The 26279-nt window shown below is 52.1% G+C and overlaps 9 protein-coding genes across 9 annotated transcripts; 4 read left to right on the plus strand and 5 right to left on the minus strand.

The window, feature by feature from the left end:
- Positions 1-323: 323 nt before the first annotated feature.
- Positions 324-4298, plus strand: J4E82_010688 (uncharacterized protein; the record flags this gene model as incomplete). The annotated part of the gene is made up of 3 exons (XM_051736899.1): positions 324-329; positions 826-1202; positions 1721-4298. The coding sequence occupies 3 exons, from the start codon at positions 324-326 to the stop codon at positions 4296-4298; spliced, it is 2961 nt and encodes a 986-aa protein (XP_051583334.1).
- A 330-nt stretch (positions 4299-4628) lies between these two features.
- On the minus strand, positions 4629-5671 carry J4E82_010689 (uncharacterized protein; the record flags this gene model as incomplete). The annotated part of the gene is made up of 2 exons (XM_051736900.1): positions 4629-4772; positions 4832-5671. The coding sequence occupies 2 exons, from the start codon at positions 5669-5671 to the stop codon at positions 4629-4631; spliced, it is 984 nt and encodes a 327-aa protein (XP_051583335.1).
- A 799-nt stretch (positions 5672-6470) lies between these two features.
- Positions 6471-7619, plus strand: J4E82_010690 (uncharacterized protein; the record flags this gene model as incomplete). Its single annotated transcript, XM_051736901.1, has 1 exon — positions 6471-7619. The coding sequence occupies one exon, from the start codon at positions 6471-6473 to the stop codon at positions 7617-7619; it is 1149 nt and encodes a 382-aa protein (XP_051583336.1).
- A 695-nt stretch (positions 7620-8314) lies between these two features.
- Positions 8315-9731, minus strand: RPT1 (26S proteasome regulatory subunit 7; the record flags this gene model as incomplete). Its single annotated transcript, XM_051736902.1, has 3 exons — positions 8315-9424; positions 9473-9587; positions 9637-9731. The coding sequence occupies 3 exons, from the start codon at positions 9729-9731 to the stop codon at positions 8315-8317; spliced, it is 1320 nt and encodes a 439-aa protein (XP_051583337.1).
- A 325-nt stretch (positions 9732-10056) lies between these two features.
- CCT4 (T-complex protein 1 subunit delta) lies at positions 10057-11906 on the plus strand (the record flags this gene model as incomplete). The annotated part of the gene is made up of 6 exons (XM_051736903.1): positions 10057-10110; positions 10159-10210; positions 10266-10288; positions 10341-10370; positions 10417-11253; positions 11301-11906. The coding sequence occupies 6 exons, from the start codon at positions 10057-10059 to the stop codon at positions 11904-11906; spliced, it is 1602 nt and encodes a 533-aa protein (XP_051583338.1).
- Positions 11907-14267: 2361 nt separating this feature from the next.
- On the minus strand, positions 14268-15870 carry J4E82_010693 (uncharacterized protein; the record flags this gene model as incomplete). The annotated part of the gene is made up of 2 exons (XM_051736904.1): positions 14268-15636; positions 15797-15870. 2 exons carry the CDS (start codon positions 15868-15870, stop codon positions 14268-14270), a joined length of 1443 nt encoding a protein of 480 aa, XP_051583339.1.
- Positions 15871-17115: 1245 nt separating this feature from the next.
- Positions 17116-19415, minus strand: J4E82_010694 (uncharacterized protein; the record flags this gene model as incomplete). Its single annotated transcript, XM_051736905.1, has 5 exons — positions 17116-17135; positions 17196-17624; positions 17690-17952; positions 18001-19097; positions 19149-19415. 5 exons carry the CDS (start codon positions 19413-19415, stop codon positions 17116-17118), a joined length of 2076 nt encoding a protein of 691 aa, XP_051583340.1.
- Positions 19416-20996: 1581 nt separating this feature from the next.
- ADA1 (putative zinc finger protein) lies at positions 20997-24351 on the minus strand (the record flags this gene model as incomplete). The annotated part of the gene is made up of 4 exons (XM_051736906.1): positions 20997-21534; positions 21592-22712; positions 22758-24286; positions 24342-24351. The coding sequence occupies 4 exons, from the start codon at positions 24349-24351 to the stop codon at positions 20997-20999; spliced, it is 3198 nt and encodes a 1065-aa protein (XP_051583341.1).
- A 614-nt stretch (positions 24352-24965) lies between these two features.
- Positions 24966-26208, plus strand: J4E82_010696 (uncharacterized protein; the record flags this gene model as incomplete). The annotated part of the gene is made up of 3 exons (XM_051736907.1): positions 24966-24985; positions 25191-25706; positions 25755-26208. The coding sequence occupies 3 exons, from the start codon at positions 24966-24968 to the stop codon at positions 26206-26208; spliced, it is 990 nt and encodes a 329-aa protein (XP_051583342.1).
- Positions 26209-26279: the final 71 nt, after the last annotated feature.

Genomic DNA, 26279 nt, shown 5'->3' on the forward strand with positions numbered 1-26279 from the left:
GGGCGGCGATCATTCCGGTATCATGGCAGCTACCGTACCATTTAGGACAATGCCGCTGACGAAGCCATGGACCGCAGTCAGGACAAATAGTCTAGCCAGACATAGTCACGCATGTAAACATGGGCGCCCATATAGCCCCGGATACTGTATTATCCTCGACTTACCTAGGTATTTATGCTTATTGGCCCATGCCGTGGATCGGACTTGGCACTTGTAATCGTCGCAATTTGATAGCAATAAAGATAGCCGGCGCGTGGTCCGGGATGAGTAAACTGCCCCATCGATGATACCTACCAATAATTGACATGCAGTAACACAAGCCCATGCCTGTACAAGTCGGCACATGCGTGCATTGGACAGTGAGTAATTACTCATATCCGTCGACAACAGGAAATCACAGCTGGAAAGCTCAGGACTGCACTCACACGAGATGGAACAGCTAGCGTGTTGAGCTTGCGACACGAGACGGCTTCAGGGCTTTTTCGCAATAGAGCCATCTAAATTGATAGCGAGGCACGCTAACTCCACTCGGACTCATGCATGGCTAATCATGGAATAACTCCTGCTAATTATTTCACTTGCCCTTTCCTTCCTCTGAACTAGCTCTCGACTTTCAGGGTTCCTCCTCCGCCGCAACCGCCTATTTTTTGTTGGGTCATACCATTCTCTTCCTCTTCGCTTCCAATCTCACTGCGCTTGCTGAAACGGTATCCTGGATTGGGACGCGTATATTTGTCGCGTACCAGAAAACCGATAGTCCTGCTTACCTGGGTACACATTCCATCGCCAAACTTTTAGTTGTTGCTATCTAGACTCTTCGTGCAGCATCTCCGCTCACTTGCAGTTCTCCGCAAGGCACAACTGGGTCAATGGGCTGTGTCCATGGCGGGCTCCAGGCGATCCGGCACTGGTGAGATGAATCCAGACAGGGGAACACATGAACTCCAATCATCCATGGCTCAGCCGCTGGCAGTTGAGGTTGCGGAAAGTGCTGATGAAGCATCTCCACGTTCGCCGCCAGTCAATCGTGCGACCAAAGCATTCTGTAAGAATTGCAAGAACAACGTAGGAGACTTTTACAACTCCTGGTACAAGGTCACCGGTAGCTACTACGTCCCTGCGCTTCTGGGCTCTTACAGTTCTACCTTGCAACCCATGGGCAAATTAAAAGCGGCGTCAAAGGGCACCGAATTAGCAGGATGGTAAGCTCAATCCTATCCTCACGTTGGTCCTCTCTTCGCATCTGTTTGCCGCATCTTTCCCTCATATACCCTTGACCGGCTATCAACGAACTCTTAACACATGAGTGGGCTTATCCCGGCTGCAACGGGTTACACGGTATTTTAAGTTTCTACCTTTAAGCGTACCCACGCTAGTCGTACCAAATCTTTTCACACTATAGATTAACATCTATCAAACCGGTCCGCCCGCATTCTACATCCCGCATTCCGTATTATTGTTCCTTCAAACTCCCCAAGGCTTCTGGACTGACTTCGTACCAGTACCATTCAGCCTTTGTCTTGTCCCCACTCTAGTTGTCACAAGATTGCCATCGGGTTTACTGTTATCACTGCACCGGCAGGAAAGGGATCTTTTCGGTAAGTGGCATCACCCATAGATGTTGCAAGTTTCCGCATGTTTTTGCATACTTATTCCCAATTTTCATGGTGAAAGTCATCGGCATTCATTAGCATGATGGCTGACATGCGATTCGTTACAGTGGACGAGACTTCTTCAAGCTGGGTCGCATCGAATTGCAATGCGAAATAGCAACAAATCAATTCATTGTGGTCGAACCTGAGATCGACACCTCATCGGATTTGCTAGCGAATGAAGATACACCCAGTCCGTCCTCGTCGGTTGCAACACCAAACGCATTGTCGGCTGAGGCCATGGAGATCGACTCGCGTGCACCATCTGTGGAGCATGCAGATCAATTTCGCGGTCGGTACGAGCAATCTCAGGATCGTGACATATTACAACAGCAACCGTTGCAGCCTATCGAAGGCAGCAGGCAGTCAGTAATAGCACCACCGTCCAGGCACTCCCCTTCGATACGAGATTCTCCATACGTCGTGACGAAAGATATGACAAAAGGTTCACTGCAGTCGTCTTCATCCTATCACCAAGGGGCTCATGGGTCTCGTAGAGGACCTGACGTTGACTCAACGAGCGGTCAGTTTGGAGCTCCAACACTGACGCCTCAAGACCGGTCTACTATAGAAAAGCCTCAAACAAACGGCCATCAGTACCCTCGTTTACCACAGGATGTCGGTATAGACGCTATGGCGCGTCTACAGACGCAGATGTCTCAAAATAGTGGTGCCTTAGCTGCGCACACTCGCGACATAAGAATCGGCCAGGAGGCGGTTGGAGCAATGGAAGAAACAATCAGAGAATTTCAGGCCAAGTTCATTCGACAAAGTGCCGATATCCAAAGAATCGAGATGCTGGCTACGAGGCTCCAGAGCGAGATGCAGGGCATCCGCCATACGATGGAATCCATTACCCATGAGTTACAGGCAAGTCGGATGCAGAGACAGTCAGCTAACTCGGCTGTGCCTCCTGCGGCCCCGTCTTTTGCGGCTCAAAGTTCAGCAATGGAGCTTCTCGCGCGGCAGTTGAATGAAGTGTCGCATAAGACGAGTGACCTAGACAACTTGAAGCTCCATGTCGAAATCATGAAGGATAAAATCTATCGACTCGAAGAGCGCGCCGCACCCGAGCCTTCACAAGCACCGCCATCTATATATCAGACGCCACAAGTATCAGTGGCGCAGCCTTCTCAACCTGCTCCTACCGCCGCTACATCACACCAAAGTACACCAACATTGACGCCGAGTAACAGAGCATCTCAGCCCATATCTAATGCTCAGTCTCAGCAGTCTTCATTCGGAGCTCCTTCGACAACGGCTGCCATACCGGGTGTCCAGCCTACAAGTAGCCAGGCTAGTGGATGGGCTACTGTTAATGCAGGTGTGAAACGGACTCATCAGAATGGCGTTGAGACTCCCCAGGGAAGCAATGTTCATGCGCCCGAACCTACCAAAAGGCAGAGATTAGTGGACGATGGTACTTCGGGCTACACATCTTCACAGCAAACACCTATGACAGACCATCGCTTCCAAACATCTACGCATATAATACCATCTCAGCAAACTGTTCCCGAATCAACGCATGGATCGCAATCGCAACAATCATACCACGTCCCATACGCCACACAAGATGGTCCTTCGGACGCCAGTTGGCAACCCGAATCTCAGCGCACGATCGAGCATCGACCGCGTGGGCGTCCACGTGGTAGCGGGGGTCCTGGAAGCCGAGGAGGTAGAGGTAGAAAGAGCATGCCAGCCCAGCTCCACAGTACACTCGGAACACCTGAATGGGAAAGGGATGATTGGCAAGGTGTTCCCGATTCGCAGACCAGTCCAGCTGGATACTACAACCACGTAGGGCAACCAGGACGTGGAGGCATTACACGCCGCGGCAGTGGTGGCGGTGGTCGTGGCGGCTACGCAACCAGCGACCGTGCTAGCAGTCTAGGTCTACAAGGTGTGACTGGTGCTATGAGCTTTGGATCGCCCGGCGACCCATATGGGTCGGGAAAGAAGACGCGCACCAAACCCATTAGGAACGCAGATGGCGTGTTGATACGCAAAGATGGCCGGCCAGATATGCGTTCGCAATCTTCTGCGGCTAATCTCCGCAAAGTACACGAGCGCAAAGACGGTCAAGCAAGTCACTCACCTACAGGCTCGAGCTTCACGCCTACCAACCCCCAATACGCGATTTCGGCACAGGCGCCAGACACACCAAGCCCAAGTGGCTACGCTGCCGACCCAAGCGCGACCGATAAACACAACGCAATAATGGGTAAGATGTTTCCTGATGGTATCGACGCAGCGCGAAGGAAACAAGACTATACACGTCAAGTTTTTGAAGAGAATCGCGATCATACCGCGCATCCACGATCGCGGAACAGTGGCCCGGCAACGAGGACGGCGGTTCAGATTAAGAAGGAGCAAGTCGACCGGAACAGAATTTCTAGGACGCGAAGTCCGCAAGAGCAAGACGCAGACGTAGATATGGATGGAGCTGAGGATCATGCGGATGATGAGCGTCAGACATCTGATGAGGGTAGCAGTCATGTCAGAGGTGGTGTGCAGTCGGAAGTTCAGACTCAGGATGCGACTATGCAGGAGAATAGCAGCACCCAAGCTCCTTCACAGACTGTTCTAGAGACGCAGGCCGTCGATAGCTCGGTTACGATTGGAGCGGGGTCTACCCAGACTCAGTAGCGAGATGGGACCGTGATAAAGGTTGGAGCCATAAATTTTATTTCTTTGGCATTGTATATTAATCATTGGCTCACCAGTAGCATTCCCTCACCCAAAGAAGCTTCTTTTACAATACCTGATCAGTTCCGGTACGGAGACACCCATGCCTCTAGCCAGCGTCACGTCACAGACATTGATCTCATCTATGTGCATATATACGAGACTAACTGCCGATTCTCATACATATCGTAAAGGCGAATCCCAAACTTGAATCGACGTGCTAGTGAGATTGTCTCTAATTACATATTTTTGGATAATCGCTAGAATACATTTTTAACACTGTACGTGTTCTTAGAACGGAACTACAGGAGCCTTCTCTGACCCGTTAGTCCTCTCTGGGTAGTGAATTGCGCCTTCTGTGGTAGCGCAGTTGGTGAGGTAGCTAGCGGAAGCATTTACAGGAATAGCGTTGCCTTCCTGGGGGCGACCATAGACCTGTTCGTACATTAGCACCGATTGCAAATCGACGGATACTTGTTCAATGGAATACTTACATGCTCGTAGTACCAAACCTCGCTCAGGATAGTGTAACCCCTGTCAGTCGTGTTCTTTCCAGCCTCTGTCGCATTGTACCTAGGACCAGAGCAACCCAAGAAGGGAATGCCGCCATGCTGCTCATGCAGCACGTCGACGAGATCGGAGTAAGAGTAGGTGGTTGAGTTTGAGGGTGTGATATCCTTGGCGGCAAGCCAATCGAAAGTCGGGAACCTCTTGTAGTACTTGATAGCCGTCTCGAAAAAGTCAACAACATCTTCGTGCTCGCGGTACTGCGGACCGTAGCAGGGAACGTTGAAGGTAGAAAAGCAGGTTGCGTGCTTGGAGAACTCGTGGCCCCAGAAACCTGGATTGTCTTGCTGCCATGCGATCCAGTAAGTGTTCATGTATTCGAGTAGGTCGTAGCGACCAAACGGCTCGAGGAAGGTGCCGATGTTGGAGCCGTTATACGGGGGAACAAATGTTCCATTTGGTAGACTGTTGGTGGTGTTCGGGCTGGGGATAGGATCGTATTGGCGGCTCAAGTCGCAGTATTGCGTATAACTACCGTTACAGAAGTCCGGCCATAGACCATGGAGGGTCCATGTGTCGGTGGGCAAGAGTTGGCCTTCAGACTCGCGACCGGTGTACGTGTTCCAGAATTGGGTGCTTAGCACAAGTCCACCAAAAGTCTCGACACAGCAGGAATCGACAATGGACGGGTCTTGCGAAGGGCAAGACAGCAATGGCTCTTGTAGCTGGCATGTGTGGTTTAGGGGACTTTGGTTGGGATAGAGCTGTGCATTTGTCGTAGTCGCAAGCAGAGCCGCAGCTCCGGCCTTGGAAAAAGCAGCCTTCATGTTATCTTAACTTTGGAGCTACAAGACGAATTGGAGAAGAGGTATACTGCGATGGGAAACTCGATGATGCTGGGAAGCCGGCCATCTATAAAGCTCCCAAAAATTTGGCCACGGCCTACCCAGGCCGCTGCAGCCCCAGTCGGTCCTTACCATATGCAGAAGGTACATTTCCCAGACTTCTGGTTAGAGCTCCGACGGCGGCGATGAGCGAAAGATTCACAGTACCTGCATGTAAGCTAGACGCGCTCACGTGTCGGTCCCATTGGTAGATAAGAGAACAAGGCTACGCATGCCGCGCCGTGGTGCTTGTACCCACTTGAGCAGTCTCCGAGGCCACGCATGATGGTGGAGGTGCGCGTTGAGATATGAGATTGGTGGGTAGAGTCAGCCACAATGACGGCTTCTGTTGGCCGATGCAGCAAGAGTTGGGAATTGCATATCGAAGGATGGCTGGGACAGAACGTGGGTGACAGGGTCTGGCTTGGTTGGACCTGCTCGATGACGCCCCACAACCAAAGGCGCATCCAAGGCGACGGCTGCATCGACACTGCTCAAAGGACAGTGAAAGCGTCAGTAGACGACCTGGAGGCTTCTCAGCGCTGCCCTACATGCTCGAAACCCCAGCAGCGCCTCCAACGGCATAACGGGCCAACTCGCGCTCCGGTGGGCGTTCGCTATCTCCGCCTCCACATCCGCCCTTCGTCGTCATTGCATCAGCGACACGACACACAACCATGCGCGCCTACCTCAAGCCCTTCCTAACCTCGCGCCGTTTTTTAGGCACTACAGAACAGCGAGAATGCCTCCCTCGTCCTCCATAACTGCGTTACCGCCACACAGGCCAGATGCCTACACCACAGGCCATCACATCGGCAAGCCACCCACAAGCTTCAAGAACCCATGGCCCTCGTACAAGAACGACGGCATAATCACCGCTCTCCGTGCGCGCTTCAACACCCCAAAGAACTTCGTCCCTGTGCCCGCCGATCGCCTAGGCCTGGTCCAAGTGCGCAAGCCCGACTTCAACAATACGATCAACGGCTTGAAGGCGACATGGATAGGACATGCGAGTTTCCTGATTGAGACAACGGCTTCAGAGGGGAACGAAAGGGGTATGCGCATCCTTCTCGATCCTGTATGGAGTGACCGCGTAGGACCATATGGCATGGTCGGCCCCGTGCGCTTTACACCTCCACCATGCACCATCGATGAGTTACCTGAAATCGATGCTGTTTGCATAAGCCACGACCACTATGACCACCTCGATTCTGACACGCTGAAGAAGTTGAATGCGAAGCAGAATGGAGACTTGCGCTTCTTCTGCGCTTTGGGCGTCAAGACCGTCCTAACAGGGCTCGGCGTAGGCATCAAGGCCGACCAAGTCGAGGAGATGGACTGGTGGGACGGCATAACAATGTTCAAAAAGGGTGTAGGAGGCGCCGAACTGATATGCACACCCGCCCAACATCGATCTGGGCGTACGCCGTGGAATTTCGACGGTACACTGTGGTGTAGCTGGATCATCAAAGAGCCTTCTTCGTCCGGTAAGAAAGTCTTCTTCGCCGGGGACACGGGGTATTGTCATGTTTTGTCTGACGACCAATACTCGCACCACAACGCGCCACATCCACCTTGTCCGGCTTTCAAGGAAATCGGCAATTTATACGGTCCCTTCGATCTAGCGCTTGTGCCTGTTGGTTGCTTTAAGCCAAGGTCTGTCTTGTCTGGTCAACACTCTAGTCCGCAGGACTCTTTGGCTATACATAGGGATGTGAAGAGTAAGAAGAGTATAGGCATGCATTTTGGTACGTTCCGTGGTGCATACTCGGCGAGCTACGAACCGGTTACTGAGCCGCCTGAACGCTGGCGGAAGGGTGCAGAGGCGGACGGTTTAAGGTGGGGAGTCGATGTAGACCTCTGTGATATCGGCGGGACGGTCGTGGTGTAGCAATGCGGGACTTGGTACGGTAACTATGTGCTTCTTCGAACTTCTCTTACTCGGATTCATTAATATACCACCTTGTGCCCCTTGCGCTCATTTGGTCTAAACCTCGAAATGGGTTCCACTACATTAAAGAGAGAAACTGAACATCTCTTCAGAGCAAAACACTATTGATATTATGGACGTGCTGGTGATAAGACGCAGGCACAACGCTGTCGAGTTACACTGTATTGTATCGCAGTAGAAGTGTGTTCCCAAACACTCATTTGGCTTTACTATATGCAGCTGTATACAGAGCAAAGTACTTATACCTGCTACAATAAAGCGTATTAAGAGCTTCCAGACATAGATAGAGAATCTAGACATAGATAGAGAATCTAGACATAGATAGAGAATCTAGAAGTCTACAATGCTATTAATCTTTCTAGAATTTGTTCTGAGAAGCTAACGTAGGCGGCAAACTAGGGCATGTTATTCCTATGCCCGTTCAAGTTTTCTATTGTATACGGTGGTTCTGTTCATGATGCATGGAATAGATGAAAGTGATTCGAAAAATGCATTATGTCTATCCTCATGACGGAGGAAAAGTACCATCATGATTACTCATACAAAGCCAGTAATACCTTCTAATGCATATACATAAACAACTCTCGACGGACCGCAAATGGCGCCGTCTAGTTGTATTGCATGTAGGCCACCTCTTAATTGTACTGAGCGTACACTGCAGTGCTGTTGAACTTCATGTTGGCTTTGATCACCTTGTCCACAGCGGCGAGAAAGTCCTTCTCGGTGGCAACCTTTCTGCGACTGCGGATGGCGAACATACCAGCCTCTGTAGCTACACTCCTCAACTCGGCACCTGTGCTGTTGGGACAGAGACGAGAGATGAGCTCCCAACGGATGTCGCGCTCTACACTCATGCTCTTGGCGTGGATACGGAGAATGTTGGCACGACCTTCCATGTCGGGTAACGAGAACTCGATCTTTCGGTCAATACGTCCCGGACGCATGAGGGCAGGGTCGAGGGTTGAAGGTCTGTTGGTCGCGAACATGACCTTGATGTTGCCGCGAGCGTCGAAACCATCAAGTTGTGTAATGAGTTCCAACATAGTACGCTGTACTTCGTTGTCGCCTCCAGCACCGTCGTCGAAACGAGCGCCACCAACGGCATCGATTTCATCGAAGAAGATGATACACGCCTTCTTTGTTCGCGCCATCTCAAACAGCTCGCGCACCATCCTCGCTCCCTCTCCAACATATTTCTGAACAAGCTCGGATCCGATGACTCGGATAAAGGTGGCGTCGGTTCGGTTGGCAACAGCTCGGGCGCAAAGCGTCTTTCCGGTTCCAGGGGGACCGTAGAGAAGAGCACCCTTGGGCGGGTCGATACCAAGGTTGACGAAGCGCTCTGGTGACAGCAGCGGCATCTCGACGACTTCTCGTAGCTTCTCAATCTGCTCTTTGCAACCTCCGACATCTCCATAAGTGACATCAGGCTTGTCCTCGACCGTCATCATAGTAACCGAAGGGTCGATCTTTGGCGGTAGGGGAAGCAGAATCTGGTATTTGTTCCGGTCGACACCTACCCGCATGCCCTCCTCGATATCGGTGGGTGAGACGCGTTCTCCGAGGTTGACGACGAACTTGGCGATCTGCTTGACGTTGATGACATATTTGCTCTTCTCTGAATCCTTCTCGTCCTGTATTATCTTGGTGCATCGTGCGACCTGAAGTGGTTGCTCTTCTTGCATCCGTTGGCGGTCGGCGGCGATATCCCAGAGATGTGGAGGTGCGAGACCGGTATCTGATTCCTGGGGGAGTCAGCAGAGCATGGCCAGAGAGTTGAGAGGGACACATACTTTGACGCCAATCTTCTCGTTTATCGTCTGTTGCTTGTCCTTGATCTCCTTCTCCAGCTTCTTGAGTTCAGCGCCATAGGGTGCCGCTCCGTATGTCTTCAACACCTGAATGTCCCTATCACGTCATTAGCCCATGTTTACGTTGCTGTCTTCTCGCCTCTTACTCGTCAGTCAGAGGTGTGATATTCTTCTCCTCAACCTCGTCGTCGGCGAAGTTCTTCTGGTACTTCTCCCAGGACTGGCCTGTGGCTGAAGGCATGTTGACGGTGTAGGCGGCGACTGTCAGGCGGCCAAGATGGTGTTGGGACTATGCGTGTGGTGGAAGTGCGAATGAATCCGGGTGGAAGCGACAGGCGGAGCAGATGCGGTGGTTCGGGTGAGTGTATGGGGTTGGTTGTTGTGTAATGGGTGAAGGTGTAGCTGTGATGCGGCAATGGCCCGGCGAGTCGGAGCTTGTGGATTGGCCGTGCGCTACGTCTATCGCGTTCTCGAAATATTGTCAGTTCGCGTCCAGGCACCACAACTTCCCCGCCAAACCTTCACGATACCCCTCTTTTAGCTTTGTTCTTGCTGTATACCGAAACATGGCTGCTCAAGTTGCAAACGGCGGTACCGGTGGCGGTAACACTGCCTTCAAGGTGCGCTGCGATGCTGAGCTATGAAAACATTGACTGACATTGAGCCAGGACAAGGAGAAGCCCAGAGCTGTTCGCAGCGCCAACATCATTGCCGCAAGAGGTACGCAGCTCGAATATGCTTGTTCAGAAGAGTTTCGCTAACGTCTATTGTACAGCTGTGGCAGATGCGATCCGAACTGTATGTCCCACCATGAGGTGCGGGGAAGAACCAAATACTAATGCTTCGGTAGTCGTTGGGACCAAAGGGCATGGACAAGATGGTAAGAGAAGGCGCAATTCTCCGCCTACCATAGCTGACTCGTTCAGATCCAAACCGCCAGAGGCCAGACCATCATCACAAACGACGGAGCCACCATGTTGAACCAGATGAGCGTTATGCACCCCTCCGCGAAGATGCTCGTCGACCTCGCACACGCCCAAGATATCGAAGCTGGAGATGGTACAACATCGGTTGTCGTCATTGCTGGAAGCCTGTTGGGCGCCGCTGAACGGTTATTGGGCAAGGGCATCCACCCTACAGTCATATCAGAGGCTTTCCAGCGCGCTGCGCAAGAGGCGATATCGATATTGACCGACATGGCCATTCCCATCTCGCTCACCGACAGGCAGACTCTCCTCAAGACTGCCACAACCGCGCTCTCCTCCAAGATCGTTGCTCAGGAGCCCAAGCTACCTATCATGGCTGTAGACTCGGTGCTTAAAGTCATTGATCCCAAGACCGCAGACAACGTAGATTTGAAGAACATTCGGATGATCAAGAAGTCGGGCGGTACCATTGAAGACAGCGAGATGATCGATGGTCTGGTACTCAACCAGCCAGTAGTCAAGAGCGCTGGTGGCCCCACATTGAAGGAGAAGGCACGGATAGGTCTTATCCAATTCCAGTTGAGCCCACCGAAGCCAGACATGGAGAACCAGATTGTCGTCAACGACTACAGGCAAATGGACAAGATCCTCAAGGAGGAGCGAACATATTTGCTAAACATGGTCAAGAAGATCCAGAAAGCCAAGTGCAATGTCCTCTTCATCCAAAAATCCATTCTTCGAGATGCGGTCAACGACCTCAGTCTGCACTTCCTATCGAAGCTCAAGATCATGGTTATCAAGGATATCGAGCGTGACGAGATTGAGTTCATCTGCAAGGTACGTATGATGAGATTTTTGTGTGTAACAAATCTAACACAAAACAGAGCACTGGCTGCAAGCCTATCGCCGACATCGACTCTTTTACAGAAGATAAGCTCGGTTCAGCAGACCTTGTCGAGGAAGTACAGGCATCAGGTGCGCGATACGTCAAGGTTTCGGGTGTCAAGTCAGCAGCCAACACCGTCTCCATCGTTTGCCGAGGCGCCAACAACCTCATCCTGGATGAGACTGAGCGATCTCTACACGACGCTCACTGCGCCATTCGTTCGTTAGTTAAGAAGAAGGCTCTACTCGCGGGTGGCGGTGCCCCTGAAATTGAGATTGCGCATCAGCTGTCCCTCAAGGCTCGCGAGCTTTCTGGTACTGAGTCTATCTGCTGGAAAGCTTTCGCCGACGCCATGGAGGTCATCCCAACAACGCTGGCTGAGAACGCCGGTCTTAACAGCATCAAGGTTGTCACGGAGCTAAGGCATAGACACGCACAAGAACAGAAGAATGCAGGTATCAGCATTAAGAGTGGGGGTGTCAAGAACGACATCAGCGAGGAGAATGTACTGCAGCCACTGCTAGTCAGCACCAGCGCTATCGAGCTGGCAGCCGAGACAGTCAAGATGATTCTGCGAATCGACGACATCGCCCTGTCAAGGTAAAGAATAGCACAACGCCCGACATAGCAGCGAAAGAAGCAGTATACCACGAGTAATGAAAAGTTCGAAGCTGTTCATGTCAAATACCTTTCTGGGAAATGCCCCGACTTTGCATGTGAAAGCAAACACTCACATTGCATTTAGCGCATGAATGTTGCAATTAAAGTCTGCACGTGGGAAGCATGGAACTGCAGTAGCGGGACACGTTGTCTTCTGCACATTGACAAAAAGAGAAAACCCATGAATCGTGTTTACTTTTCCACATACCGCATCCGGACGACCTCATCTTAACGGCTTAGGATGAGTAACGTTTCTAGCTTGACTCACATGAAAAACGAAAACCGCGGCCGTGGACAATTGCGCGCGTACCGAATAGTTGTCCCCATTGCTGGTCTCGTACTCGCATAGTCCTTCCCAGTTGATCCCCAGCATACGCAGTGTTCTCGGCTTTACTGTGCTGTACTCGTACGCAGTGTATGCGTGTGGCACTTGACCAAGATAATGCAATCACCCTAACTCAACGACTTTGTCGTGCATCCGATGCTACAGAATACCACATCATGATAACCGTTTTAATTCCGGCACAATATTGACATGTGGCCTTGCTGTTAGCGGATCGTACCACCATTACGCTAGTCTGAATGTTTAAACACAAAGACTCAAAAGTAACAAGCTAAGGATGTCACTACACCCATGACATGGATCAACGAAAGCCACATATACATCCAATGACTAGTACAACAGCCCTCTCCAACTTAGCTATTCAGCTTCCCAGCCTAGCACCTGCCACAGTGCTGCCACATTAACTTAACATGAGCAAGGGCGCGAAAAAGCAATTGATCACAAGAAACCTTGTTTTCAGCCACCGTACTCTGTTTAACGGCTTTCCCATGAACATTTTCGCATGGCAAACATTGATATGCATGTGTCGTAGCTTTTTATCCTTTTCCTTCCTTTTGTCGTCGATCACCTTGAATCTACAGCACTACCACGTATAGTACCATATCCTATACTTTTGACTTTGTACCAACAATGATCTCCAGGCATCCAGGCGTCCAGGCGTCAGGAAAACCTCATCCATCCTATAGCCGACAAACCATGACTAAGGCTATTGTAGCCGCAACCAAGCCGCGCGCGATACGCGCTGCGAACGCAAGATCGAGTACCAGAGTTCTGCTGGGGACGAAAATCTGGACGGAAGCTGAAACTTAGCGTACCATACGATCAAAGCAGTTCTGTTCGGCATCTAGCTCACTAGTTTCACTCGCGTGTACCGACAAGGGAACCCGAGAACCCAAAAGTTCAGCCTGTCGAAGTGGAGCTTGACCGGAGGGGAAAGGTGGAGTTGAGGTGAGAATAAAAGTTGACGAGTGTTTCAGAGAGCGATGGGTATCGGATGATCTCTGCTGTGCTGCGCGACGTCATTGTTTAGTTTGCCTATCATGACGGCGATGGGCGAATATGTAGACTTGAGGCAGTGGTGAAATAGTTTTCTGTGAAAGTTTTTGAGACACTGACTTGTGAGAAAGACCCAAGGAAAGTGGCTTGTCCGGGAAACGTAGTTATACCAGCAGTCCTGATCATGCTATTGCAACCCGAATGCATCACCACTGGAACACTCAGCTCCTAGCACAGTAGAACGCATACAATGCATCAAGTAAGGAATGCTGCATGCAAATGGCACATGTACTGTAATGTTGATCCTTTCCTCGCTATAGGATGAAAAGAGCAACGTCACACACAACCCATGTTCTTAGGATCTATGCGATATAGATCGCTCCACCACGGATAATATGGGTAGTCGGACTTTGGCGAAACATGTGGAGAGATAAGATGGGGTATTGCAGACGGATAGGTAAAGTTCCGGGCGCGAAGACTTAGTCATGATCGTTGCGGGCGATCAATCCTTCTGAAAAAGTCTGATAGTCGAAACGATAAACTCAATCTATTTGAGATGATAAATCTCCAATTGCCGAATGTGGATGGGAAAGAACCAAACAGGAGATCTGTTGTTGTCATGGACAGCGAAAATGTGACTTTGGGAAAGCGACAGACCGATATTGGTTACTGCCGGATGGGTATCATTCTTGGTAATGGTCTTGGCTAGCTAAGTAGAAGCCAGCAGGGTAGCTGGCTGTGGGGGATGAAAGGAAAACGCCTCGTTCATGCATCTGAATCGTTCGAATCGTTCGGTTCGTGCATCGTGATAATCGTACAGTTGGAAGCCCGTGAAGTGTCTAAAAAAGTTTGAACAAGGAAAGAAGACCGCTCGCTGAAATGCAGCAGACCTCTCGGTCTTTATTAGAGAAGATAAGGAAAAGTTTATGTAAGAAATAGGCCAATAAATGTAGGTCAAAGTGTAGGTCAGCGACTTGTTGCTTTGAGGCTGGCACGCTTCAATAAACGGCTGACGAGGTTTCCGCGTGGTTTGGGCTTGACGTAGAATGCGCCCTTGGTACCTGTCATATCGTCGGTAAAGACCAGATCTTCGAGTGCCAATGGGTCGTCTTTCGGAGCTTTCGGGCTCGAGCTTTGCCAACCATACAGTTGATCTTCGTCAGCTCGTAAATCGGGCCGGGTCAAAGTCATACGGAGTGTCATCTCTCGGTTGAACTGCCCGTTGGCGGAGTGAACAGGCGAAGGAGCGGGCGATTCAACTGAGAATTTGCGATGCGAGATCTGGCGAGAATGCATACGGAATGACAGTCCGGTGCTAGAAGGCGTAGCGGGTGAGTCCATGTCGGCTACTGAGCCAGCGTCAGACTCCAGTCCTTGGTTTTCATTGTTGTCTTCGAAAAAGGACAACTGCCCGTCTCTGAGGAAGGTCTGCATGTCTCGACTGAACTTACGGGCATGGTTGTCGATCTGGGGTAGCTGGAAGTGTGGTGTAGCAGAGTCATTCCCTGCCGACGATGGGAAACCGAACTCGATCGCTTCATCGAACTTTTGGGGTGATGCAAGGTACATGCGCAACTTCTTTCTCGCCTCTGGATCTTGGTAATGGGTCGCTTCGGTATCGACAACAAGGGGTGAAGGCGTTGATGGTAACGTGTGAGTTGCGAGCGAAGAGGAGTGCGCACGTTGGTGAAGACCTCTTGGCCTAGCATTGAAGAAGGGAGGGTCCGACATGTATGAGGATCCGTGGCGGACGGGGTGGGAGGTAAGTGACATTGTTCGTCTCATGTTATCTATCGGCATCTCTCTTCGCGTAAACATCGGTGTGGCCATGGTGTCGAGATATAGCAAATGCCTGTTTCGGTCCTTGCTCGTGTCAAGTGTAGCAGACGGCCCGAAAGAAGGGCGGGAAGGGCTGACAGTCGAAGAGGCCGATGAAGAACGTCGTCGTGAGCGTCCGCGTTCAGGAAGGTCGACCGGAGGGCTGGGAAAGTCGAAATGAAAGTCGTTGAAGCGTTGTTGTGCCCACTCGATATCTTGGTCGTCGGGAAGCAAGGCCTGTTGGTGCCTTTGTTGGAGGAGTGCCTGCTCTTCGCGGGAAAAATGTTGCTTGCGTACCTTTTCAGGCAAAGAAAGGAAAAAGTCCAGCTCGACGTGGGAGATGTCGTGAGATTGCACGGCCTTTTCGGATTTGCGTCTGCGTCGTCCGGTGCCGAGTGATAGAGAAGGCCGGTGTGATTTGGATGAGGTGCTGGCCTGGGACGAGCGGCCTGATGTAGGCTCGTCGGAGGCCTGTTGTCGGATCTGCAAACGCTCCAGGGATGAAAAGTACTTTCTCCTGTAGCGGCACGGATTAGCATTGGCATCATGGCATAATTGACAAACCCTTCATCTACTGCAAGGTACACAAAAGTCATGGTGGGGGATTCGGTATATGCGCGTGCATAACGCGCCCTTATCACACGCCTCAACAAATCAGAGGCTTGGAATTTACTTACTGGACTGAATACGGCAGGGCGTCGAATTCCGCCTGTTGTAAAGGCAGAATAGTGCCTTTGACCTTGCTCTTCATGGCTTCGGCTCGGAACTCGACGTCGGCGAAGGCGCAACGTTGGATTCAGGCACATGTGCGGTTGTCTGCTCGATCGATGCTGCGAAAGGCGGCCCTGACGCCGTGGCCAAGCTGTGCGTCGGGCACGTCTCGTGAAGGCTGGTTGAGCAATGCTATACTTTCTTCTCGATGATCGACCGGAGAGCGATCCGAACAGCAGCAAGCGAAAGTCCGAAGAAGAAGGAATTATATGAAGGCCAACAGAACGACTGCTGGGGAGACAGAAACAATCTGTGGGCTTAGCACCGTACGACTGTCGCTCGCACTTGGGGCGGCTGCATATTCGTGTCGCGGGATGCTACAGCTGCAGGCTAACGCGCCGCCAAAGACGCACTCCTGCTCTCCACCTCACACCTAGGCCCTGTAGTAGAGCCGTGGCTGAAGTATCCGAGAGCAGGCCTGGGTGTGTGCGTTCGTTGGTTGAGTCAGGTTGGACAGGCATGCCTCCTCCCCGCTTCTCTCCACCTTGCCCGTCCGCTGTTTCAGGCCCGCGGCCGCCAGGTACACACCGTCAGCGGGGCCACGATAGTTAGCGTGCGACACACCGCTGCCAGAGCGACCCGGCTGGTGGTGTCGATACATGCTCTCTCAACTGTACCTTGTTTAGCCTCGTCATCAATATGCTTGCTTCTGGAATATTGCATTATTGCGTTATTGCCCCATTGCCCCATTGCCCTATCGCGTGCCGACCAAGTCGCCGGATCAACACCTCAGCCAACGTGTCACGGGGTTAATATCGCACAGATCGCCGTGGACAACCAGACGCCTTGCACAACGTCGAGCATGCGCCGTGTAACGTCGACAAGCTGAGCAACACGCATGCACGCTCCATACAATCTGGTCTAACTGCAGTTTATTGCACAAGCACAAGCAAGGGTATCTCAAGAGAAGCGCATCCAGCTCCAGCTCCAACACAAACGTCACTGCCCCTGCAATGTCTCTAATATAATTCCCCAAATATCGGTGCGGTACCTGATTGCCAGTTTAAAGGCTGACAGACGTCTTCCGGGGACATGGCGATCGTGGTAGACCCCGCCATCGTCTAGTCCCGCATCGAGAAAGTTTAGGCTTTCGGAAGCGTCTACTTAGGCTTCCCAACAACCTGTCGCTTGGATATTGGCGGATCCATTAATTTCACCAAGTCCTGCAGGAGATCGATGTTTGTTGTCAAAGAGTCCTGTTCACAAACAAGCATCTTCTAGATCTTCAGGCACCCGCAATGTCATCTGCGTTGGCGTACAAGTCAGTATTGAGTCCGTGCCACGTTTTGTTAAAAGCGCACGTACAGTAGTATTCGTCATCCAGTCCCTCACGGCTGGGGAGTACTGGCTCCTCCAGCCCAACGTCTTCGTATCGAACGTTGAGCAGACGGATCTTCAACCCGTAGCCGCCTATGAAGGTCGCCAACTTATTGGTATCGGCGGTTATAGGCTGTTGGTTTAACAGCATCAGCAATCCATCAAGCCACTCGGAAGCAAGGGTGTGGCTCTGGGGATGCAGATGCAGCAGGACAGATTCTTTCCGCCCTGCGCCTGAGCCGCTGGAAGCCTGCCGCGAGTGATTGGACGGCGGCAGGTAGCCGTGGATCGTGATCTTGGTCGACGTAGAAGCTCGCTCGTGGCCTGACAGGGTTCTGACTGTACTGTCAGATGATGAGGTCGACGGAGCCGAAGCCGAGACATTGCTCACGACCGAAGAGACGATTGATAGATCGACTGTACATGTGTCAGCCATGGCAGTAACGCAAACCATAGGGGACGCGTGGATGCGTTACACTTACTCTTCTCCTGCAGTGTGTCTAATCTCGGCTCAGTCGCCGTCTTTTCGTCAAAATCAGCATAGTGCAGATATCGCCGGTTGTGTGACAATCGGACAAAACGCCATGCTGAGGGCACAGAACGATTCAGGGTCTTGCCGGTTACTGGACCTGCACTTGTGCCGTAGTCCATACCCATAGGGAACCACGCCCCTTGTAGCAGACATCTTATACGCTGCTCCTTTACGAACTGTAGAGCCTCGTGGTTGAGTTCGTCACGGACTTGACTGTGGACTGTTAGCTGGGCGCGAATCATGTGAAAACATGTAGCATACCGCAGATGATGGCCCCACGCGTCCTCATACGTCAGCTCCAGTACTTCCATCTGGAGCTCTCTCAGGCGCTTGAGTTCGAATTCAGCCAGATCCTCCTCCACGTCTTTGACGTCCTTCATGCGTGGCGCCTGACCCACCACCTGCTCGATCAAGATGCGGATAAGCTCTTCAATCTTCTCAAAGTCCTCCGTCTGTGCGCCAGCGGCTTTCCACAGTCTGATGAAAGCATTTAACCCACTCGTGTGCAGTCTAGACCAGTGGAGCAAGAGGGGTTTGAACGCGCGGTCAAAGTTGGCTCGCGAATCAGTATGTCTATGAGAGTCAAAGTCATCAGGCTTGTCTACTTCGAAATGCTCGTACAGAGTCTGGGTGACAGACAAACTTGCACGCGCAATTGGACACCGCTGCTCGGGTGGTTCTGCCGACTGCTCCAGTAAGAGCTTCTGGAATCCGTCTTCGTTCTTGTAGACGAAGTCGGTAATATCCATGAGGCCTAGGAAACCAGTCTCATCAAACTCCCACGCAGGCGATTCAGTCTCGAAGCCCAGACGTTTCCATTTGTCTGGATTTTGTTTCTTGCTTCCCTTGGAGTCGGAGTCTGGCTTCTCTGGCTTGCTCGCTGTGTGTAGCCCCCGGATAGCCCTTCTGTGATCAGGATTCTCCAAATCGACCTTTTCTTCCCTCCAGTTTCGCAACAGTATCTTGGTCAGCGACTGGAAGTCGAGCAATGGATGGGCCAGATCCTGTATCGCGGAGCTCTGCATGAGCCCATATACGCTCTTGATCACACCCAGCTCCTGCAGCTGCTTTATGAACTTGGGCCACTCAAAAGCCGCGTCGTTTGCGATGGCATCTCGCATGAGGGCGTTGATAAGCTGCAGCGAGTTGGCACATAGCGCGTGGTCGGCTGAGGTGATCTTTTCGACGAGGGAAGGTAGGAACTCAGGCTGAGTATCGACGGCAGGCTTCAGGCGCTGGAAGCCAGTGGTTCCTTCCTGAGAGCTGCGATGAGAGGGGTGGCCGACGATGGCTGCGAGGACTGACATGGCACCACGATTGACGTTGACGAGAGGTTGGGCGACTACAAGGTCGACTATCTGTTGCACAACTGTTAGATGTTGTTGATGGTTCCTCTCTGGTCTACTCACTCTCGCGACCAAATCATCGGTAACATGGTCCCATCCCTTGTCCAGCTCCAGCAGGCGTGCTAGAGAGGTGAGGCAGTATGCCAGTGTATTGCCTGTGGAATGCAGGGCCAGGAATCTGAGTTTGGGCAGACCGCCTTCGTATATGAAGACGTCGGCAAACGAGGGGTCGCCAATAGCACTCTGCAGCTTGAAGACAGCCATCTTGCGCACCGACTCCTCCTCCGCGCCGAGTCGCGCGACCAACTCGGAGACATTGACGCTATCCATGGCTCACGGCTCGCAGGGTAGGATGCGAGAATGTGGGGTAAGTGTATTGTGGAGATGCTACATTCATCCCAGATCACGCACGAGTGGCAAGCATGACACAATCGCCAGAGGGCCGGGAGTGGTATGCTAAGGGTTGGGGTGGTGTCTGTCTACGCCGTCGTCGATGTTTCACCCTGTCCCTGCGCCGTCGCGCGTTAGTGAGTCGCGACCTTTTGCTTGGCGACACGTGAAGCGTGTTGTGGGGGCCCACTCGCTGGCTGTTGGCTGCCTGCTCAGGTGGCTTGCGCTAGTCAGGTACATGGCCGAGCATCAATCAAGGCCGCCGACAACATCCCATCGCCCTCCAGTCCGTCCTGGTGACCCTCCTCGCCGTCCATCGCTCTGTCCGCTCCCTTCTTGTCTGCTCGCCTTGGCCCCGCCGTCTTCGAGAGCCCCCGTCTTGTTTTTGCCTGGTGCTTCCTTTCCTGTATTGACGCCATCGCCGCCGCCGCCGCCGCTGCTGCACTTTCCGCCGTCGAGCCCGACAACAGCTTCTCCGCTCCGCCGTGACTCTCACCGCAACCCGCCGCCATGGTCTACATCACCTCTGACCTTTTCGGTCCGAACACACCACACGAGCGACAATACGACGACTCGCCAAATTACTGGCATGCCATGGCTCACCAACAACATGCCGCCGGCTTGGGCAAGAGAAAGAGGATGGCCGCCGATGATGGACCACAACAGTGAGTATTCATGCTTTATCAAAATCAAACCCCAAAACTAACAGCATTTTCAGAAACATAACACGCCAACATCGGCCGTCACCCAGTCGCGACTCCAACCGCCTACATCTCCACAGTACCCCGCCTTTCGACAGCAACAGCAACTTACCCTGCTCCCTCTTCCCATCAAAACAACACGAATACACATCAGAACGACGGCCGGTTAAGCAGTTGAAACGCCTCAGTCCAAAAGCGCCCCTTGTCAAGTCGACATCACATCTGATGGACGTTGACTTTGATCTTCCGCCGACATGCCAGAGCCAATCACACGCCGTTTCCGACTTGCGATCCTGTCACGCCTGCAACAAGGCGCCTAAGCGACGAAAGGACTTGGAGAATTACCTCGACTGCAGGAGGTGCGAAGGGCGGACGTGCTTTATCTGTGCGAGGCAATGTGTAGGGTGCAGCAAGGCCATCTGCAAGAAGTGCATAGTAGAGGTTGGGGAAGAGGGGGATGCTTGGTGTTTGGACTGTTACTCGCGTAATATCAACTCGTGAGCGTCACAAGAGGAGGTTGATTTTTAGTGATTTGGTTTTTTTTTTGGATTGTTTGCTGGAGCAAAGCGGGCGTTCATGTGTTACTCCCAGCTGCATCTTGTGAGACTATGGAGCGTCATAATTGTTTTTCTTATCGACGGTCCTCGGGCTTTGCCCCAACGAGCATGTCAGCCATTCTACTTTCGCCCTGTGTATATAGCAAGGATCATGAGCATCATAATACAGACTAGATTTCCGGGTCATTGATAAGACCATGTACAATTCGTAGTCCTCATTCTATCATTAAACATACACAGCGCCCAGCAAACCAGGAACGGTTCTAATCCTCATCATCAGTGTCCCTCTCCTCCATGACGCTCTCCGCATCTCCCGCTCGGAGCCTCGAGCGCGAACTTGTCATATCTCCGTCTTCAGCCTGACTATTCCTGGTGCTCCGTCTCCTACTCCTACTGCTGACGATACCAGGGAACAACCTAGGTTCTCCGTCTAGCGTGACAGTGCTCGTTGAGCGCGTCAGACCCTGGTCAGGCTCCTCGTATGCTTCTGTCGGCTGAGCGACTGAGAGAGTGCTGGGGTTGACAGTTATGCTGGAGCTGCCACCGTCTTTAGTGCCCGAAGGCGAGGCTGGCTGGCCGTGCAGACTACCCATGTCGGTTGTCGAGGTCGAAGGCTTGAGGCGGGCAACTTGAGCAGGAGGTAGTTTGGAAAACATCTGGTTGCCGCCTGCAGAAGCGTGCGTGGGAGAGGTGGGGTGCGTTCCTTGGAGTGACTTTGGTGTTTGAGGTACTTCGGATTGCAGGTTAGAGCTCGTGAGATCGTGGCTACCAGATTGTGCGGCGCGTGTATAGCGATCGATCCTATCCGCTGTCAGTATGCAAACCCATCGAACTGCATCTTCTACTTGACAAACTTACATGGCTAGTTCACCCATAAGTGTTTCGTGCCGGAATGCCTCGCGAATGCTAGGCACATTGGATCTCGCCATGTCATTGCCAGCGACGCCAGGAAGATGGTAGTTCTTACCCAACCACTTCTGCTTAACAACATGCTCAAAGCCGCTCTGCTCCACAGAATGTTTGGCTAGCTCACACATATCCACAGCACTCAGTTTGTAGATTTGCGCCGCGACCGAGTATTCCTCAATGAGGGGCTCTTTAGTAAAAGCGAACTGCAGAGGATCGTCTGTCGATAGCGAGACGTTGAGACCCCGGCGAAAGTAGCTCAAGAACGGATTGCGTTCGTATGCCAAGAACAGCGCGTTATTGCTAAGAGGCGACATGGCGACACCAATTTGCTCAAGGTAGAAAATGTACTGGAGAAGCGGCACTTTACGGAGCAAGAGGCCGTGGCTGATGCTGTGACAGCATAGTACAGCGGCAGCCAAATGATCCGTGTCGCCAGCCTCTCCACAGTGCGGGCGCAAAAGGAAAGTGTTGAAGCCGCGCTGCTTCCTCCAGACGTTGAGCGACGACATATTAGCGAAGAGGTAGTACATCCAGTAGCTGTATGGCGGGTTCTGCTTTGTAGACCACTCGTTCGGGAACGGAAACTTTCTGTACACACGTCGCTCAACTTTGCTCTCATCGTCGACGCTATCGAACCCAATGACCCTTTGCAGGAAAACGTGAAGCTTAGGGTGACTTGACGGATCTTTGGTGACCTCGAACAAAGGCTGGAACACATTTACGATAACTTGCTGGAAGTTGTCCATGAGGCCAGTAGCCTTGTACACATCGAACAAACGGGGTACTTGGATCAGCCATCGTACATTGGGCGAGAACAGCTTATTGTCAATGACCCAAGCCGCAAGCTTATCCCACTCTTCGATATCTCTACCGTAGATGGAAATGCGCCATTCGACAAATTGGTACTTGCTCGCTTCGAGATCCGATATGACTTCTTTGGTGATTTCAGCCAGGTATCGGCCCTTGACAAAGTTGTCTGTCTTCAAGAAAATGGTTCGGAGACGTGATTCACCAATCGGGTTATACTTCAAGTTGAACTTGTCGAAACGATGAAACGAATCCGTGTGAGCCTACAGAGTCAGCAGATTGTCGCAACGTGGAATGTCTGTACTTACATGCATATCTAGAGTATCGATACTCAGATCATACGCGGTCAAGTTGATTGACTCAAACACTTCCCTTAACGTAAGATGTTTGCCATCACGGAACAGTACCACTTCATCCGGAGACTTCTTCATCTTAGACTTGATGAAGCGCAGCAAATGCTTTTGGTTCATGCATGCTGAGTGGTGAACGTGTGTGTCTACCTTTCGGACGTTGTAGAAGTCCCTGTGCGGCACTTTTTTAGTGTCGGCCGTTTCTTGATATTCATTCAACAGGTAGTAAAGGTTGAATTTGCCCTCAAGATATTGGAGACGACGGAAAGCAAAGCTTTTACTCGGTCCATCGGAGGATATATCAAGAATGGCGTCGAGATCGATGTAAAATTCGCGCAATGTAGGAATTGCTACAATAGGCGTGTCGAGCTCAGCAGATTTGGCTGTCTCATACACCTGATAGACACCGCTCTCGTCCAGGCGGAACGACATCTCTCCAGGGCCTGGCACCGGAAGGCAGTCTTCCAGATGAAAGTCTTCACCAATGTTGGTTCCCATTTTGCGAGGGGGCTTTGGGGCTTCATTGGGCTCTAGAATCCCGCTGTTCTGCAAGCTGCTGCCCGCATTGCGACGCTCTTTAGACGAGTCGTTCCATACTGGTTCAGGGGGAGTGGGGTAGATGCGCCAAGCCGGGTCATCTTTGGGGTTATCGAAGTTGCGCTGTAGAGACAAGCGAATGTACTTGTGACGAAGATCTAGCACTTTCTGGATATTCGTATAGATTGAGCTAAGCTCAGTGGTGATACTGGAATCATTCATGGCGAAGCCTCCTACGCCCGTGCCAACACCTATACCTGCGCCCGCGCCGTGGATACCTTCCTCAGCCAAAAGCGGTTTGTCTTCGTGTGGGAGACCAGGGTGTTGCGCATGGGATCGGGCTTGTTGATCGGCTTGGAGAAAGGCGTCGCCGTCATTGCCGGTACCTGCAGTGTTGGCTCCATGTTGAGTCATGTGTCGACGTGGATCCTGTGACTGCTCTGTGTGTGACAAGCCGATAGGTAGGTTGGACCGGTGCCCTTGATTCGCGAGCGTGACGTTGCTCTTCCTAGAGCGAATGCTCTCTGCCTTGCCTTGGAAGTCTACATTGTCTGTGGTGCCAAAGTTGGCGGGAAATGTCTTTGCGCGCATAGCAGGGCTGTACGCCTCTCCTGCTTGTGAGCCTCCATACTGCGTCTCTAGCTGATGCCGTTGGTAGAATTGCTTGGCTTCAGTGTGGCTCATCTGTTTCTCTGCAGTATAGTCATAGAAGGCAGTTCGTCGTTGCTTGTCGCGGGGCAGCATGCCATTGTCGTCCTCTTCCTCATCGCTGGTGCCGGCGTTGTCCTGCGCCGTTGTAGTCGCACCGTTGTTCAGTCGTGTACGCCCGCTACCGCCAGCCTCGGTTTCAGACAAATCATGGCTCAGTTCTTCTTCTTCAGAGGAGGGGATTTGGTCATCGTGGGCAGGGCCAAAGTCCGGAGACGCATCTGCGTCGGCAGAAAAGGCTCCTGGTCTCCAAATCAGTCTCTGCTTGTCTCGGATCGAGGGATTGGGATGTACTACCTTTCAACATGGTGCTGTGGAGAGGTGGTAGTTGTGGTTGCTGGAGCGAACACAAACTTTAGAGACGAGCCTCACCAGGAACGCGCCTCGGAGACCGCCGGCCTGTCGCCTGGCCCCGTGCCATTTTGTAAATTATGGATTCGATGACTCCATGGCATGCTCATTCTGCAGACTCTTCTAGTACAAGGACACAACCTATGGCGAACAAGACATGGAGGCTATAAGCATTCATGTTTCATTTGGGAAGTTTACTAGGCTTAGTCGGCCCCTCCATCCTCGGCTTGTGATGCTATCGGCAGGGTCAAGCCATTGTTGCCGAGACAGACATGTATAGCCTGCAATGCCACCTACATGGCATTCTGAAATGTTGTCCTCATGAATGCGCTCTACAAACCAAGATGGAGATACCCGAGGGGACAGGCTCAGACGCCGGATCGGAGCGAGTATTTGGTTAGAACCATCTGCACTCGTTTACGTGTGGAAGCTGCCCCTCCTGTCAATTGGACCATACCCCACAAAGTTATCTCTGCCACATGTGAGGGGAGTACTGTGTCATTGGAGATACCAATAGTGTCGCTTTTCAGCGGGCAGAAGAGGAAACAACATTGATGATAGTCTTATCCCATGCAATACGTCATCAAGAAGTGCCATCATTCATGTCGCAGACGCTTGAGTGAACGCCGCTCACGTGCTGGATGCTTAGCGCGAATCTATGATCCATGCCCAAAAATTTACCGTATTCCGACTTTTAGCAAGAAGGTCAAACTAGCCAACGTCCCTCATATCGCCCATAATGTAAGACTCGATCCCGTTTGCAATTGGAGTGGTGGCATTAACCTATCAATGCAGGTTTCTTCTTCGCCGTACTGCCGTCCGCGCCATCACTGCATCGCCTTCCAAGGCTTTCCTTGCGAAGCCCCGATCCATCAACACCGCCACACCCTCTGCCTTCCGTCTAAGACAACAGCAATGGTCAATATCATCTTTCCAGAGACGATTCGCTAGCGATGAAGCTGCAAAGACAGAGCAGGCTGAGGCTGCCGCCGCCGACACCCCAGAGAACTTTGCGCAGACAGCCGCTGAGGCACCCGTCGAGGAGAACTTGACACCGGCTCAGCAAGAAGTGCAAGCCGAGCCCACCGACGCCTCTGCTACCGTTGGTGTCGACGCGCTAGATGCTGCCGTTGAACACGCAGACAAAGGCAGGACGTTTAAGAAGTCACGGACTACACCCCCCAACAACATGCTATACATTGGCAACCTGTACTACGAAGTCACTGCAGAGCAACTGAAGCGCGTCTTTTCCAAGTTTGGCGATGTTGAGAGCACCAGGATTGTCTACGACAACCGAGGCCTAAGCAGAGGGTATGTTGGTCAGCCAGTCTTTGCGCACACGTGCTAACTCTCACGCAGCTTCGGATATGTCGAATTCAAGAACGTCTCGGATGCGCAAGCTGCTCTTGACAACCTCGACATGCAGGTCTTCGAAGGCCGCAACCTGGTCGTCCAGTTCCACCAAGCCAAGCCCAACTCCAGGACCCGCAACACGAGCACAAACAAATTCGAGGCCAACCCTCCTTCCAAGACACTGTTCATTGGCAACATGTCTTTCGAGATGTCAGACAAGGACCTCAACGACCTCTTCCGCGATGTTCGCAACGTCATGGATGTCCGTGTGGCCATTGACAGGAGGACCGGCCAGCCCAGAGGCTTTGCTCACGCAGACTTCATCGATGTTGCTAGCGCCACCAAGGCCAGGGAGGTTCTGAAGGAGAAGACCATCTACGGCAGGCAACTCCGCGTCGACTTCAGCAAATCTGGCACGGAACAACAGCGCAGCAAGCGTTCCGACTCTACCCAGGAGTAAGGGACGACGATAAAAAGAGGCCCAGAACTGTGAGAACATGCAAGGAGAAGGTCGCCTACCCCGTTTCTACA

This window comes from Alternaria postmessia, assembly GCF_024291825.1.
Source record: "Alternaria postmessia strain BMP 2775 chromosome Unknown scaffold_138, whole genome shotgun sequence".
Taxonomy (NCBI): domain Eukaryota; kingdom Fungi; phylum Ascomycota; class Dothideomycetes; order Pleosporales; family Pleosporaceae; genus Alternaria; species Alternaria postmessia.